At 41.9% G+C, this 15,698-nt stretch overlaps 1 protein-coding gene across 1 annotated transcript in view; it reads left to right on the top strand.

Annotated features, from left to right (window-relative positions):
* Window positions 1-12,413: 12,413 nt before the first annotated feature.
* The window catches only part of Smc2 (structural maintenance of chromosomes 2), a 48,082-nt gene continuing 44,797 nt past the window's right edge, over window positions 12,414-15,698 (top strand). Inside the window, exons 1-3 of the mRNA XM_048419898.3 lie at window positions 12,414-12,554; window positions 13,266-13,491; window positions 14,103-14,252. Of these exons, the coding sequence (XP_048275855.2) occupies window positions 13,324-13,491; window positions 14,103-14,252 (318 nt within the window). The 5' untranslated portion in view covers window positions 12,414-12,554; window positions 13,266-13,323. The remainder of the gene's footprint in view (window positions 12,555-13,265; window positions 13,492-14,102; window positions 14,253-15,698) is intronic.

Here is a 15,698-nt window from a genome sequence, read left to right as displayed (position 1 = left end):
CATAAATCCTCATTAGCTAGGAGCTGATTGTACAGAATACCAAAAAAGCAAGTTGCTAACCTCAAGGAGAATGATATTAGCTCTCAATTTACAATTATTTTTCTAATCACAAAAATTTAAATAGAAATTTATTAAATGAAAAAATAGAAAATGAAAAACAAGTGAATTTAAAAACAATAAGGCAATATTTGTCTTTTTAAATCTACTCTTTTTATAGCTCAGATTAAAGGGAACTTTCAAGTATATCTGTGAGACATATAACTTTATGATCTCTAGTTATTCCCACATTTTTCTCACTGAGCAGTGCCCACTACCAATCACTCTTTATTCCCTGCCCTATATATTTTGAATACGCATATCTCCAACTAGATGTAAATGTCTCTAAACAGACAGTGTAGGGATTCTTCAAAGTCATGTTGTGAAAGTATAGCATTTTGTAAATAAAAGGTACATAATACAAATTTATAATACAAATTCAAAAATACAAACAAGATTCAATTGATATGGAAGCATCAGTGGTTATTTATTACTAATCTCCTGTTTACTTAACTAATTCAACTACCTGCTTGCCCTAATTTCGCCTCAGTTTTTCAGTTTTTAGAATTTTCTGTTTTCCAACAATCTGCCAGCACTCCAGCTCTAGTCCCCTCCCATCCGGGCACATGTGGGATTTGGATTTCTGAGCTCCATGTTATGAGCAGGTAGAGTGAATTATAAGTTCAGTAATGTGTGTCACATTGGGTGGAGCATTTAACTTCTGATTCAAAAGCCTCCCACAATTCCCGTTCCCTATGGCAGATGCACAGGATCCTTGGTGGCTAACCCATGAGCCCTGCTTCTTTAGTGTTTAACTGGAAAGGCCTTTGCTCTCCTATGATGTGAAGGAGAATGTAGCATCAAGAGAAAACACATGATTGCTATTACCCTTTAAGCTCTAATGTGCACTCATCTGCATCTCTCCCCCCATCCCTGCCCTGTGCAGCACTTCCTGAAAGAGCCTTGCTGATACACTTAGTGACCACAATTGACTGATGAGTTTGGCAAAGCTTGATAGCAGACAAATCACAGCTAAGGTAAAATTTCTCTCCATTATAATTCTTTATCAGTGGAATCTAAATTGCTTTAGCAATTCAACACAGAAGTTGGGATGCCAATTTGTTACCATAGAGACCATATAACGCTTCTAATGACTGAATCATATGCACTCCTCAGGCTTTCCAAACTTATATTGAATTATGATAAAATTGTCTCCCAAATTACATATGGTGCTGTCTTTGATAATTTCCTCAGAGTAAAGACTTGATAAGAAAATTTTATTCAGAAAGTTTTTTAGGGAAAGCTGTCCAAAACATTTGTGCCCATGTGAAGAAGATACAATTAGTCAGCAGGAGAATTTGACCTGTGGTGCAGTCAGAACAAAGGCCTTACCTGATGGAGATAGGGGCTATTCACAGGATGCTTGAGTATTGCAGTGGGGGAAGCAGGGATTTTCCATGCCTACATCAAATAGTCTTGGATATGGATCCCCACAGAGGAGCAGGTGCAAGTCCCAGCTGGACAGCATCTCTCTGTGAAGGCAGAGACTCAGTAGTCAGCTGTCAGTAGCTGATATATGTTCAATCTGAAGGAACCTGTCCCAGCAGGGTTTCTAAATGCTATACCACAATTTTTATTACATATGTAATATAAAATTATTTTTCTAGTTTATAATTTTTAAAATGTGTATATACATGTATGTATGGGCACATGTGTACACGTGGCGGTGACAAAGATTAACATTGTGCAATATTGTCTATTACCCTGTAAATTATATTATGAGAAAATGTCTCTCAGTCAACTTAGACCTTGCTGTTTCTACTAGACTGGCTGGTCAACAAGCCCCCAGAACACTCTTGACTCCATCCCCTGGCACCAAAGAAACACATACCTCGGAACCTGACCTTTCTCATGGGTCCTGGAGATCTTAGTTCAGGTGTTCACACCTGCACAGCAGACATTCGTCATCTCCCCCACACGATAAATTTCTAATAAAATGATGGGCAGTCAATCCAATACATCATTTCCTATTAAAACTACTACTTCAGTTTTTATCTACCATGATGTTTAAGTTTGACTGCTATTTCTGTCTCCAACTAGAAAAAGTATACCTCTCTTAAAGATATAGCTCACCTCTCACCTAGGAAAACCATCCCAGGAAACTTCCTGTGGACATTCTTGTGCTCTATCCTAATCCCATTTCAGATGTCTGTTTTGTATGAGGAAAGGCTCGATGGTAAAGCTGGCTGCTCCTCAGTTATGAGAAAGAAGCCAGAACAGAAGACAGACAGGAGCAGGGTAATAACTTGAGGAATGAACAGAAACATTCTGTCTTATGTGTTTTCTGGGGTCCTACACAGATAACACTAATCCTGCACATCCCAGATGATTTTCCAACCGATAAAAAGTGTCGTGTACACTAAATTCTCCACTTTCATCCTTTTCTACTAACTGCTCCCCGCTGTTAGTCTCAAAGCTTTAGCCAAGACTTGTTTAGTCTTATTCATTACTCAGTGCCTTAAGCAGGACAGATATTTCATTTCCTTCTCAGTCTTTTAGTCTGCCATCATTGTCTTAATCCCTAGCCATGGCTGCACTGTGGTCAAGCTATCAACTATTGAAAACCTTTACCAGGACGACGGTAACACTAGGCATTAAGTCTGGGCTGCTATGCTTCCTTTTCCTATCCTAAACCCTTCCTATAGAGTCAACCTTGAGTTATTTAAGTTTTAGTATCTAGGGAGGCACTTTTTTACACTTACAATTAAAATTATTTGTACACAAGTTTTACTGCCTCATTAGACCTGAAGTTACTTGAGATAAAAAGTAAATTTGGGGAAATCACCAGAAGCCTTAATTTCCCCATTTGTGGAAAAGAGTGGCTATAATTCTTCCAAGGCCCTTCCATCTGCAGAACTTGCTCATTTTGTGTGAGTCAGCCTGAAATGATAGGACGTCGGGGTCCTAGAAAGGCTAAGAATACCTTATCTGTGGTTTCCACATTAGCTTGCTGCCTACATCATTTTTGCTGCTGTCAGGCGAAATAACTGTTCTGGAAAAATGAAGTAAAACAAGGCACCTTCACAAGAGGCGTCATTAGAAACTCCGGGGCAATTTGACTTAGAGCAGCTGGAAATTTCAAAGGAAAAGCAGCGACCGCAATCTGTTTTCTCATTTGCTTCCTGCTTCCTCTTTAAACAGGCAGGCTGCATCTCCCCAAAGATCTTCCTCTAAACAGCAAACACACTGCACAGCCTGACCTGTAATTTAAATCACAATTAAGCTTCCAGTTAGAATGTATCTTCATCATAAATCTGCTATGGATTCCCAGTGTTCTGCTTCATTCCCTTAGCCTCTTAAGCAGCATGACCCCTGTTTTAGTTTCCCTCGATATAAAATGCTGAATTATAGCTTATTTATGAGTTTCATGAATAAGACTAATTTCATTGCCGTTTGCAGAGAAATTCTCACCAGGTTATTATACTCCTAGATCCCATTAACTCATAAAATATACAAAAATAAAAATTACTCCGAATTAGTCTTCCAAGCAGAATTGTTGACAACATTTCTTGTATAAAAAGATGCCACCAACCAGCACTAATAGGAACAGCTCCTCTTCTCTCCCTTGATCAGCACTGCTACTGATCCTACATTCAATTGGGTTTCTGTAATGATTTGTAAAGCGGTCTGTTAACTTGTTATGGTTTTTATTCTTAATGAACACTGCTTTTACAAAAAGAATTCTACAGTGCTTACAATGATTCCAATTTTATGTTCTTGTCTAAAGCCCGGGCACCAACTATAAAAACATACTAGATTGAAAATATCTGACCAGCTGGTGAACCAAACCAGTTGAGGCTTCAAGGACTTGAGGGCTTTGGGAGTCACATGGGAAGAGCTTCGAGTATTAAAGCTGACAACCATGGCAAGGGTAACCTGATATTACTGTAAGCAACTGTGCTTTAAATCAATGGGAACTGATATCCACTAGGATGTAAGATGTATGTGGCAGACATTGTCAGGGTTCACTGACATTGTAAGATTTCAGGTACTTTGTGAGTAAATGGGTGGACTTTTAGTCTTGGCAGTGCTTTGTGTTCAAAGTCTAGATCAGAGACTTCACTCCCTCATCAATAAAACAGAGATCATAACAATAAAATAGTGCTTCATGAAGTAGTTTAGGGAAAGTGAATGGTAGTGAAGCATAAGTCAAGATTTTAAGCAATAAGTTTGCTATTAATAATAACCTCAAATAATCTAAGTCTAAAAATTATGTTATTTAAATTTCCCAAAGATAGACAAAAAGGGAAAATGTTTTAAAATGGAAACATCATTCTTTATCCTAAAGTGTAAAAATTTTAACTTTCAGCCTAAAAAAGATTTTACTTTTGTAAAAATTAGCTAAACAGGTATTTAATTTCACACCAATTATAGCAGCATTCTGGTTACAAAGCAAGTGATTTACACATGCAGGCAAATAGGTGAATTGCTTTCTTCAAATCATAATGCATTGACTTTTATGTGTACCTAGGTCATACTAGGTCTGTACATTATTACTTATTTTCATTAAAAACTTATTTCCTCCAGGCAATTGCCCAAGGAGGATTAGTAGAGGATGCCTTGAAGTGGCAGAAAGAAGAGACACGATTAACTATTTAAAAGTGATAGAAGAACTAGGAGCTGAATTATATGTGGACTATGTCATATAAATGACAGGCAATATGTTTAAGAAAAAAGAAAACTCTCAGACTCCAAGAAAATGTATTGATGGCATCCAATAATGTTCTGAAGACCGTTAAAGTCCTAAGAGTAAAACCACCCTCTTTATGGATAAGGAGAGTAGAGGTTTAAAGGCAAAAAAAAATTGGAAGAGTAGGGACTCCCAGTCTGGTCATCCACCCACAGCTGGATGGAACTGAAGCAGAAATTTATATTTAGATAAGGTCAACATGAGAAAAAGAGGGGAAGCAGTGATCAACAAGACTTCTAACTTTCCACTTTCATTTTTTAATGAAGTGTGGAGATAATCATTAAGAAATTTAAATATGGGAAGAAAGGAAACCAGCCAACTACTATCTGAAAAATAGGAAGAGGGAATGTGTTATGGAACAATCTTTGTACACTGTAAATATGTATTGGTCTCATTGTTAAAAAGAGCTGACTGGCTGATAGCTAGGCAAGAAGAGATTCGGTGAGACACAGAGAGAATGCTGGCAGGAAGAACGGAAGAGTCAGAGGAGCTGACAGAGAGTAAGCAAGACATGCTGGAGAGGTAAATGCCAAGAGCCTTGGGGCAGCATATAGAGGAACAGAAATGGATTAATTAAAGTTGTATGAGGTGGTTAATAACAAGCCTGAGCTATCGACCGAGAATTTATGTAGTAAAAGGAGCAGAGGTCCTACACCAAATTTATAATTAATACTAAAGACTCTGAGTGGTTATTCGAGAACAGCTGCCAGCACAGGAAAACTGCCTAGAGAAATGGGTGCTCTGTGGCTGGGAAGAATGAGCATCCTTAGGCGTATGTTTATACTGTTACTTACCCACTCAACAGACATTCATCAGCCATAATTCTGAAAGGAAGTGGCTGGATTCTAGATTTCCAGATACTAACAAGGCAAGACCACTGATGACAATGTACTCACAGGTGAACTTCTAGGGATGCCAACGGGGAACTATCTTGATTACTTTCAAAGGAAGTGGGATGACCTGTGGAGGCCCAGAGAAGTGAATCCATTCCACCTTGACTAACGGTCACAGAGTTCAGACCTATTCTGCTCCTTCAAGGTTATATGACAAGATGCTTGTGGTAAGATGTGGCTACAAGAAAGACATCTTGCCTAGAGAAAAGGATATATTGACCTAGGGTGTGGTTACTTGATGCTTTGAGATGTGAGGAGAAAAGTATTTTCTTTGTTCTTTGTGTCGTGGAAAGGAAGTCTTTTGCCTTCCCCCTTTTTGGTTGGGGTATAGGAGACTTTGAGCAATAAACCTAAGGTAAATCACAATATTTACTGGATGCCCTCCCAACTCTATTGTCTCTTGTTTATTTCTGTCTTAATCCTCACCCCTCCCTCCAAGTACGGGACAAATAAGTTGGGCAGGACCCCGAGAATGATCAACCTAGTGTGGGTAACACTCCCTGGTTGTGATCACTGGCTGTACGTGTTCTAGAAAAGATGGAGGGGGAAGGGCCTTGGACTGCCCACAGGGCAGGGTACCCTGCCTTCTCTTAGGACTGGAGGGGGAGAGGAGAAGGTGAGTTGGGGAGCAGGAGGGAAGTGGGAGGAGGGGAGGAAGTGGAGATTTTGAATGGTATTATTTATAAAGTAATAAAATAAATAAATAAATAGGAAAAAAGAAAAGGAGCTGAGAAGCTGATGTACTCATCTATTTCCTGATTGTAGACGGCATGTGACCACCTTCCTCAAGCTCCTGTTGCCTGAACTTTCCTACCATAATTGACCTTATAGCTGTACTCTGAGTTGAAATAAGCCCCTTTATCCTTTGAGTTGATCTTATCCATGCAACTTGTTATCATTCATGACACATGGTAACCCAAGGTCAGTCCCAAGGTATCCACGGGTGGCCTGAAGCCACAGCAGGTGAGAGACAGACATATATATCCTGTGGTGAGAACTTGGGTATAGAGTTTATTTAGTGGGTATTGGGAATTGAAATTAACTGGGGCGAGAAGAAACCACAAAACACTCAACAAATCTGCTTAGGAGTTTATTAGAGGGGCGTGTACAGGCCTGGAAAATCAGTGTGGAGAGAGAGAGGGAGAAGAGAGAGAGAGAGAGAGAGAGAGAGAGAGAGAGAGAGAGAGAGAGAGAAGCTGCTTAGCTAATGCGCACAGGGGGTTGCTGTGGTTGCATCATACGCAGATGACAGGGGCTCACGCATGCGCACAATGGCTTAGCTGAATCATAAGTGGATGTAACCATGCATGTGTGCAAGGGTTTAGCTGAGTCATACATGGATCACGTGGGGGCCCTTTAATATCCCTGGGGGCCATTAGGCACTTCTGCCTGTGGACTTGTCTGTACCTGCATGACCCTCTAGAGCCCGGAAGTATCAGCCTTATGTGGCTGAAATCATTACAGGAATGGTATAAGAGTAAGGAGTTATAGAGGGGAGGGAAGAAGGGGAGAGAGAGAAGGGGGACAGAGAGAGAGGAAAGAGAGAGGAAAGAATGGAGAAGGGGAAGAGGAAGAGAAGCAGTAGTTACCTCTTCACAAGAGGGAGGGAGGGAGAGAGGGAGGATGAGAGGGAGGGAGGGAGGGAGGGAGGGGACTAGAGAGAAGGCAGGAGATCTGCTTGCAAAGGGGGGTGAAGGGGGAATTGGGAGCAGGCAGGGCTTGTCTGTTAAAGGGACAGGGTACCCAGCTGGCAGGCCAGGCCAGCAGATTACAACATAACTTATAAGAAACAACATAAAAATAAACCAAGACAGTGGGGAAATAACCTAGAGGGAAGATTTAGCAGGCGTCTATATACATAATCAAGGGGCACAAAGGAGGTTAGTGATACAGAGACAGCTAATGAGGTAAGCCTTAGATTGCAATTTCTATGGGAGGACCAAGCCCACTGTGGGTGATACCACCCCTGGGATGGTGGTCCTGAGTTCTATAAGAAAGCAGGCAGGACAAGTCACAAGCATACCTTTAAACAGTACTCCTGTCTCCAGATTCCTGCCCTGTTTGAGTTCCTGTCCTGACTGCCTTTGGTGATGAACTAAGATATAGAAATATAAGTGAAATAATTTTTTCCTCCCCAAGTTGCTTTTGGTCATGGTGTTTCAAAATAGCAGAAGAAACTCCAAAAGAAGCCCTACAGCAGAAGCCCCATTATTAAGCTAAACCCCAGCAAACCTGCTGTGGAGGCCTGCCTTCCCTCGCTGACTCCACTCCCTTGGGAATCCACAGATTCTCCTGGGAGACCCAGGACTTCACATGCATCTTCTTGCACACACCCCATTCTAGCCCATCTCTCCTTAGCCTTCCTGTCAGCCCCTCATACCTAAAACCACATTCTACCCTGGACCCCCAGTGGCCACACTTGGCAGTAACTCAGGCAACCCACACCTATCACGCTCTTTTAAGATCCAGATAGGGCTACAGAAATCAAGGAATAGAAAATCCACACAACAAAGGCAAGCCTAGATATCAACACCTAGAATTACAATAATCTCAAACCCAGATGTCCAGACACCAGCATAAAAACACAGTCAATACCCACTAGAACAATGTCTTTACCAGAACCCAGAAACCCTATGACAGAAGGTCCTGAGAAATGCAACCCAGCTGAAGCACGAGACAAGGACCCCAAGTAGCTATTATGAATATGGTCAAAGACGTGAAAGGGGAAATTAATAACTCTATAATGGATTCTATGAAAACACAAGTAGACGGTGAAATGAAAGGAAGAAAACAGTTCCAGATTTGAAAGAAACAGAATCATTAAAAAAAATCCAAACTGAGGGAAATCTGAAATGAAAAGTTTAGAAACTCAAACAGGAACCTCAGAGGCAAGCTTCACAAATACAAGAGATGGATGAGAGAATCTCAGGTATTGAAGATACAATAGAAAAAAAATGAATCACTTGGTCAAAAGAATCTTGGCACAAAACATCCAGAAAATTTTCAACATTATGAAAAGACAAAATCTAAGAATAACAGAAATAGAGAAGGAAAAGAAACACAAGTTGAAAGACCCCCAGATAGACCTGGATGGAGGGGGGAGGAGCTTGGACTTCCCATGGGACAGGGAACTCTGACTGCTCTTAGGACTGGAGAGTCACTGAACCGGCTAACCTAGATTTTTGGCTCTATTCTTCCTGCTAGAGGGTTCTGGATTTATCCGGGTCTTTCAAAGTCAAAGGCACAGAAAATATTTTCAACAAAATCATAGATGAAAATTTCCCTAACATAAAGAAGAAGCCTGTCAAGGTATAAGAAGTATACAAAACACCAAACAGACTGGAGCAGAAAAGAAAGTCCCCCAGGCAGATAATAGTCAAAACACCAAATACAAAGGAAAAAAAATATTAAAAGCTTCAATGAAAAAATACCAAGAAACATACAAAAGCAGATCTATTAAAATTATACTAAACTTCCCAATCTCTAAAAGCTGGAAGTGCCTGAACAGATGTGCTGTAGACTCTAAGAGATCACAAATGCCAGCCCAGACTACTATACCCAACAAAACCTTCATTTCCTACAGATGAAGAAAACAAGGCAGTCCATGATAAAGCCAAATGTAAGCACTATCTACTAGTCCAGCTGACCTGTGTTCACTGCTGCTCTAGTCATAGTAGCCAGGAATTGGACACACCTTAGATGTCCATCAGCTGATAGTGGATATAAACATGTGGTACCTTTACACAATGGAGTATGAATCAGCTATTTTTAAAAAGTGAAATCATGAATTTGGTAGGTAAATGGATGGAGCTAGACAAAATCATCCTGAGTGAGGTAACCCAGACCCCCAAAGACCTATATGGTATGTATTCTCTTATATGTGGATGTTACCTGTTAAGTTCTCAACAAAGTAGCTACAATCCATATAAACCACAGAGGTTAAGTATAGAGTAAGGGGCTATACAAGAGGGAAAGGTTGCTCCTGGAAAGAAAAACAGAACAGATAGTAATGGATGGGGGGGAGTGGAGCACTGGAACAGGAGGGCCAAACAGGGACAAAGCAAGAAGCAAGAAAAAGGGCATAAGGTAGGAATATGGGGTAGGACAGTTAAAACACAGGGCCAGTTGAGGGGTATTGGGAAAACCAATACATTAGAAGTTGCTGCTGCTTCCTGCTCCCCCCCCTTTTTTTGAGACAGGGTTTCTCTGTAGATTTGGAGCCTGTCCTGGAACTTGCTCTGCAGACCAGGCTGGCTTCAAATCACAAAGCTCCTCCCATCTCTGCCTCCCGAATGCTGAGATTAAAGGTTAAAATAAATGCATGTTATTTAAGATATCTAAATTGAAATCACCTAATAATAGGGGAGACAAAGCACCAATCAGACATCTCTCACCGACAAATGAAACCTCTGGTGCTGGGAATGGGTTACACTGAATGGAAGAGTTGGCCAAAGGTACCCTATAAAAATCCCCAAGCCACACAAGACATTGGTTGCGCTCTACAGACTGATGGTAAGATCTAAATACTCAAGACAACACCTACACAATTCAGTAAGCACAGAGAAGTCCAGCTGATGCCTACCTAAAGCCATCAGCCCTGCTGAATAGTATTCATTGTACAGGAAGACACTCTGCATAGTACAAGATCAGAAAGGTAAACACCAACCCAGCTACAAAATTTGCCTCTAAGATAGCTGGTACAGTGGTAGTAGAAGAGTGGTGGGAGTAACCAACCACTATCTGGTTGGAATTAAAGCCCACTCCATGAGATGGAATCCATTCCCGACATTGCCCGGTTGGTCAAGAACCTTAGACTAGACAGGAAATGGATCTAGAAGAAACTCAAATATTACTACTCTGCTAAAGGAATGTAGCAACAAGGCTCCTAATGACGTTCTGCTACTCATAGATGAGCATATTGCTCAGCCACCATCAGAGAAGCATCCTCACGCAGGAGATGGGAACAAATATAGACTCACAAGTGGACCATGTGCACAGGTAAGACCTTGGAACACTCAGTCCTAAATGGAATGTCTCCATCAAATCCCTCTCCTCGGGGCTCAGGGAACTCTGCAGAAGAGAAAGCAGAAAGATCCTACAAGCCAGTGAGGAGGGAAGACACCTTGGAAACAAGACAGAACAGGACTTGTGCACATATGAACGCCTAGAGACTGGAGCAGCATTCACAGGGCTTGCACAGGTCTAAGCCAGATGGGGTCCCAGGGCTGAGAGGTAAAGTAGAAACAACCCCCCCGTTTCTAACACAGAAGCTATCACAGCTGCCTGCAAAGGGCATAGTTTCTTCAGTGAAGTCTCACTGGGTATACAAGTCCCCAGGCCCAGCAATAAATGGCCAATACAAAACAAACTCAGTGGATTAAAGGGGTTCTGTTTCACACCGTTTGTTGGAACATTTTTTAACCTTACAGACCTTTCTTTATATATTATGGTTTCTGCTTCTCTCTCTCCCTCTCTTTCTCTTGCGTGAACGTGTATGTATGTGTGTGTGTGTGTGTGTGTGTGTGTGTGTGTGTGTGTGAATGTGTCCCAGCATATGTATGATTCTGGTGTTTTTCCTTTGGTTCTCTTTTTTTCCTGGTTATTTTATCCTATTCTGGTTTGTTTTCACCATTTTATTGTCACTATCAGCATTATTATTTTAGAATCCTATTTGTATTTTGAGGGAGAAAAGAAAGGGTGTGGGTTTGAGTGAGGGTCTGGGAGGAGTTCGGGAAGGAGAAAACTAGTCATAATATACGGTATGAAAACATGTTTTCAATAAAAATAACAAAGCCAGGCCCTTCCCAATTTAGCATCGATGCTCAGGTATAATTAGCCCTAAAACCCTGCTGCTGTTAAAAACGCTACACACTGCTGACTGGGTAATCTATTACCAGCACTGTAAAATTAGCAATTGTAGATAATGCTTTAGGGGCACATGCTCTGTCATTAGGCTGCCCGGGAAATGTCTTCACTTATAAGTCGTTTAGCCTAGTGACGCAAAGTACTTAACCGTACAAATGAAAACAAACGAGAACACTAGGCTTCCGTGTTTGTGGAGGAAGTTTTGACAGGCTTTGGGACGCAGCTATCCAGTACATAGAACTCTGTAACTTTCCTAAGAAGCTTCAGCAAACTTTCCTGAACCGGCAGGTCAGCCATTGCTTATCATTAAACAGCTTTTTGGCATAAGGAATCATACAGTCATTTGCACCTGCTACAAAACTTCCCGTTGTTGCAGGCAAAAGGTTCCCTCTGGAAATTTGAGACTTGTGTCCCCAAAGCCAGAGCCTTCCTATTCAACTAATTACAGCCTCCACGTTCCAGGACTCTCGGCAATCCGGAGAAAAAGAAGCCGCAGAAGATACAGAAAATCGACCTGGAGGAGGCGGAGCCCGAGGGCAGAAGCCGCTGGCCGGAAAGGACCAGAACGTGGGCGGGGCCAGGGCCGCGCGAGGCCCAGACCAGGAAGAGGTGCTGCCTGGAGCGTGCCTGACGCGGATGTGAGAACGACCCGCCTTCATTTGCACTTTCAATGCCCACAGCATTATAGCCCCTACCCTCCACTGTCGAGAACATTATTTACTATCGCCATGTTGTTTCCGTGTTTTTACTGGGGTCGAAAGAGGAAGCGCATCCGTCAGGCAGATACTGGGCACCAACAGAGGCGAGACGCCTCGGAGGCGGGGTCCTTCGCTCGCGCCGAAATTCAAAGGAACAGTTCCGGCACGGTGGTTGGACTGCGGCGGGCGCTGTGCCGGGGATGCTGGCATTCGCCCGGTAGCACCCCGGTCCGGCTCGGGTGGTCTCGCACTCCGCCTTCGCGCTGTGAGGGAACTGTGCTGGTTTCCCAGGCCCGGGCGGCTCTGTGACGGGTGCGTAGTGCGGCCCTTGGCCCGGCCACAAACCTGGTGTCTCGGCGGGAGACGGGGCGCGGGAAGGGTCAGGTTCAAGGAAGGACCTCAAGCGCTGATTAGATAGAGTTGTTGACTCTTGTTCATCCGTAAGGCGGATCAACAAGTACTTGGGGACGCGAGAAACCACTGAATGTTTTAAAAGAGACTGTAGAACAGATCCACCTCGTCCTTAAGGTCTGCTAACTACCCGGGTCCTGAAAGTCTTATTCAGAGAGAGATTCACGAATGTGTGTAGGCACAGAGCATAGCGGAATTTAGGGTGACTTGGATAGACAGATAAATGCTGTTTAGTGTCATCTTTTACTGCCACGGAGGAAAAAGAAAGGAGCGGCAAAGAGGGGTATCCTTTCCAGGACCAGAAAAGCGCGCTTGTAGCAAGGAGAATTAAATGTGAAATAACCAAAAGTCTTTATTAACTACAGTGTTTAGAGTCAACACAAGCCTGGGAAAGTGGGCAGTATTAATAAAGAGATGGTGACTTCCAGGCTGGATGATTTAACTTCCAAACAGTGGCCAACTACTGGATAATTTTAAATTCAAGGAAGCTGTTTTTAGAATTAAAAGTAGTTTGTATTTTTCCGGTGCTCTACATTCCTGTCATATTTACTGTGATTTGAGTTTTTTTTTTTTTAACGTATACTTGACTGATGTTATTTCTGTTTTATACAGACCTGGCTTGTCGCTTGTTGCCCAACGGAGGCTTACGAGCCCAAGACAGTGTAGAATAATGTATGTCAAATCAATCATTCTCGAAGGATTCAAGTCCTATGCACAAAGGACTGAAGTCAATGGTTTTGACCCCCTCTTCAATGCTATCACTGGTTTAAACGGCAGTGGAAAATCCAATATATTGGACTCCATCTGCTTTCTCCTCGGCATCTCCAACCTGTCTCAGGTACAGTATAATCGTTTTATTTATGTAAACATTTGTCCAAGGGTATCTTTGTTACTCTTTGGAGACTACATTTGCCTGTTTTTTTACTCTTTGGAGTCTTCATTTTCGTGTTTGTGCTTCACGTAAATTATTTTATATTGCATTGCATCCGTTTAAGCAGAGACTTTGATTACTCCATCCTTTAGATGAAAAAATAGAAACTTTGAGACCTTGCCTCAGTTTCCTCCTCTCAAACTGTTGGGAGTAATGCCCCCACCAGCAGTGTTATTTCAGTGTAGTCTCAGTTCAGAGTCTGTACCTGCTCTTCTGCCTTCCAGTGCCTTTTTGGGTGTACTAATGGATGGGGTACCTAGTAAAGTTCATACCTCTCCCTTGAGTTTTTCAAGGTAGCTTTTGCTAAGTTAGTAAAGATCAATTCAGAATAGAATGTGAAGGGTACTGATAATACGTTATTGTCTGTAGTCCTTGTTTTTCTTGCTGATGGATGGATGTGATTGCCTCTCTTTTACTTACCACTACACAGGTGTGTTTTCCAAAGCAGGACATGTATTTTAATGCTGCTGTCTTAGAATATGAAGTTTGGTCAATGAACTTTCCTTCTTTCATTATAGGTGCGGGCTTCTAATTTACAAGATCTAGTTTATAAGAATGGGCAGGCTGGAATTACCAAAGCCTCCGTTTCAATTACTTTTGATAATTCTGACAAAAAGCAAAGTCCTTTAGGATTTGAAGCTCATGATGAAATCACAGTTACCAGACAGGTGAGTAGCTGTCAAGCCTTTGGATACTGTATAAATAGTGTCCCCAGGTAGGGCAACAACAGCAGACCAAAGTATGCATACCACCAAAGTTGAACTTGATGGACCAGTGGTTTATGCCAGGGTTACTCACAGGATCTGAGATAAGACATTACCACTTACAGGAGTAGAAATGACACAGAGACAGTGTGTCATCCAGCGTGGGTGGCAGCTCACAGAACTAGGAACCTGGAGCACAGTGCACAGCCCGAGGGCAGCTCAACAGATTGGAGAGTGTCTTTTCCAGTATCTCATTGGTCTAACCTCTTCCACCTTTGCAATTATTCTCCTCTTAAGAGTCTTCTTTGCACTTTAACTTCCTTCCTTCTGAGTGAGGGACCTAGTGAATCTGGTCAGTTTTAAGGAGTTCCCAAAGCTATCAAGAGTTGTTTAGCTATTTAAAGGGTCCCTGCAGGATGGAACATTTCATTCAGCCTTGGAGGAAGCTGTTACACACTGCACCGTGATAGAACAGTGATTCTTTACCTGGGGCTCAAACGACCCTTTCATAGGCACCACCTAAAAACATTGGAAACACAGATATTTGTATTTGATTCATAAAAGGAGCAAAATCACAGTTATGAAGTAGGGAATAATTTTATGGTCAGGGTTCACAGCATCAGGAAAGCTGAGAAGCGCTGCATTAGAGAGTTCCTCCTTTAGGAGCTCAGCTGATGTGAGCCTCTCTCAGACAGCTGCTGGTCAGCACTTCAGGTCGCTTGTCTTATGTTGAGGGTGTCTCAACAGTACTTCTGGAAGATTGATGGGGCGTAAGGGTGGGCCATGAGTCTGGTCACTTCTAGGGATTTCCTGAAGGTTAAGTTGTTTGTGTTCTGAGTTTTAAGGCGCTTCCCTGCAGTTTGAAATGTTTTATCTCCATTAAGAAAGAACATCCTGGAGCTTCTCACCAAGATAGAATGTTCTCTCTTGGAGGAAATTGCTGTGTAACACTGTGTAAACATTTTAGGTCTAATGTGTTGCTTGACAGTCTGGCTCAGTACAGTAAAAGCTTCCTGGTTAGTGTTGATGAACAAATCTTATGAATACTGACTAGAGTCCTTTAGAATATCTTATAGAGTCCTGAACTGCATAATGGTGCTTCTGTCAATAATGAACTGTATATTTGATAGTGCCCTGTGAGATATATTGTCTGTAAGAGAGTGAAAGATCTTGAGTCTTCCATTCTGTGAGCACTCAGCTCAGCTGTGGTTAGAACTTAAGCTATCATGTCTAAATCTTCCCTGTGAGCTCCTCCAGTTACTTCAGATCTTGCCTTCTATTCTAATTTGTAAAATGGTTATTAAAAACTAATCTGAAATTCAGCAGGAGTTTGCTAACTTAGTTTTATGTATTAATCTTGGTTCTTTTGAGAGTTTGAATATGAAATCTGACTTTGTGTATATTTCAATA

Source organism: Myodes glareolus, chromosome 16, assembly GCF_982192425.1.
Source record: "Myodes glareolus chromosome 16, mMyoGla1.1, whole genome shotgun sequence".
NCBI lineage: Eukaryota > Metazoa > Chordata > Mammalia > Rodentia > Cricetidae > Myodes > Myodes glareolus.
The sequence above is the reverse complement of the archived record's forward strand: the minus strand, read 5'-3'. Positions and strand labels throughout refer to the sequence as shown.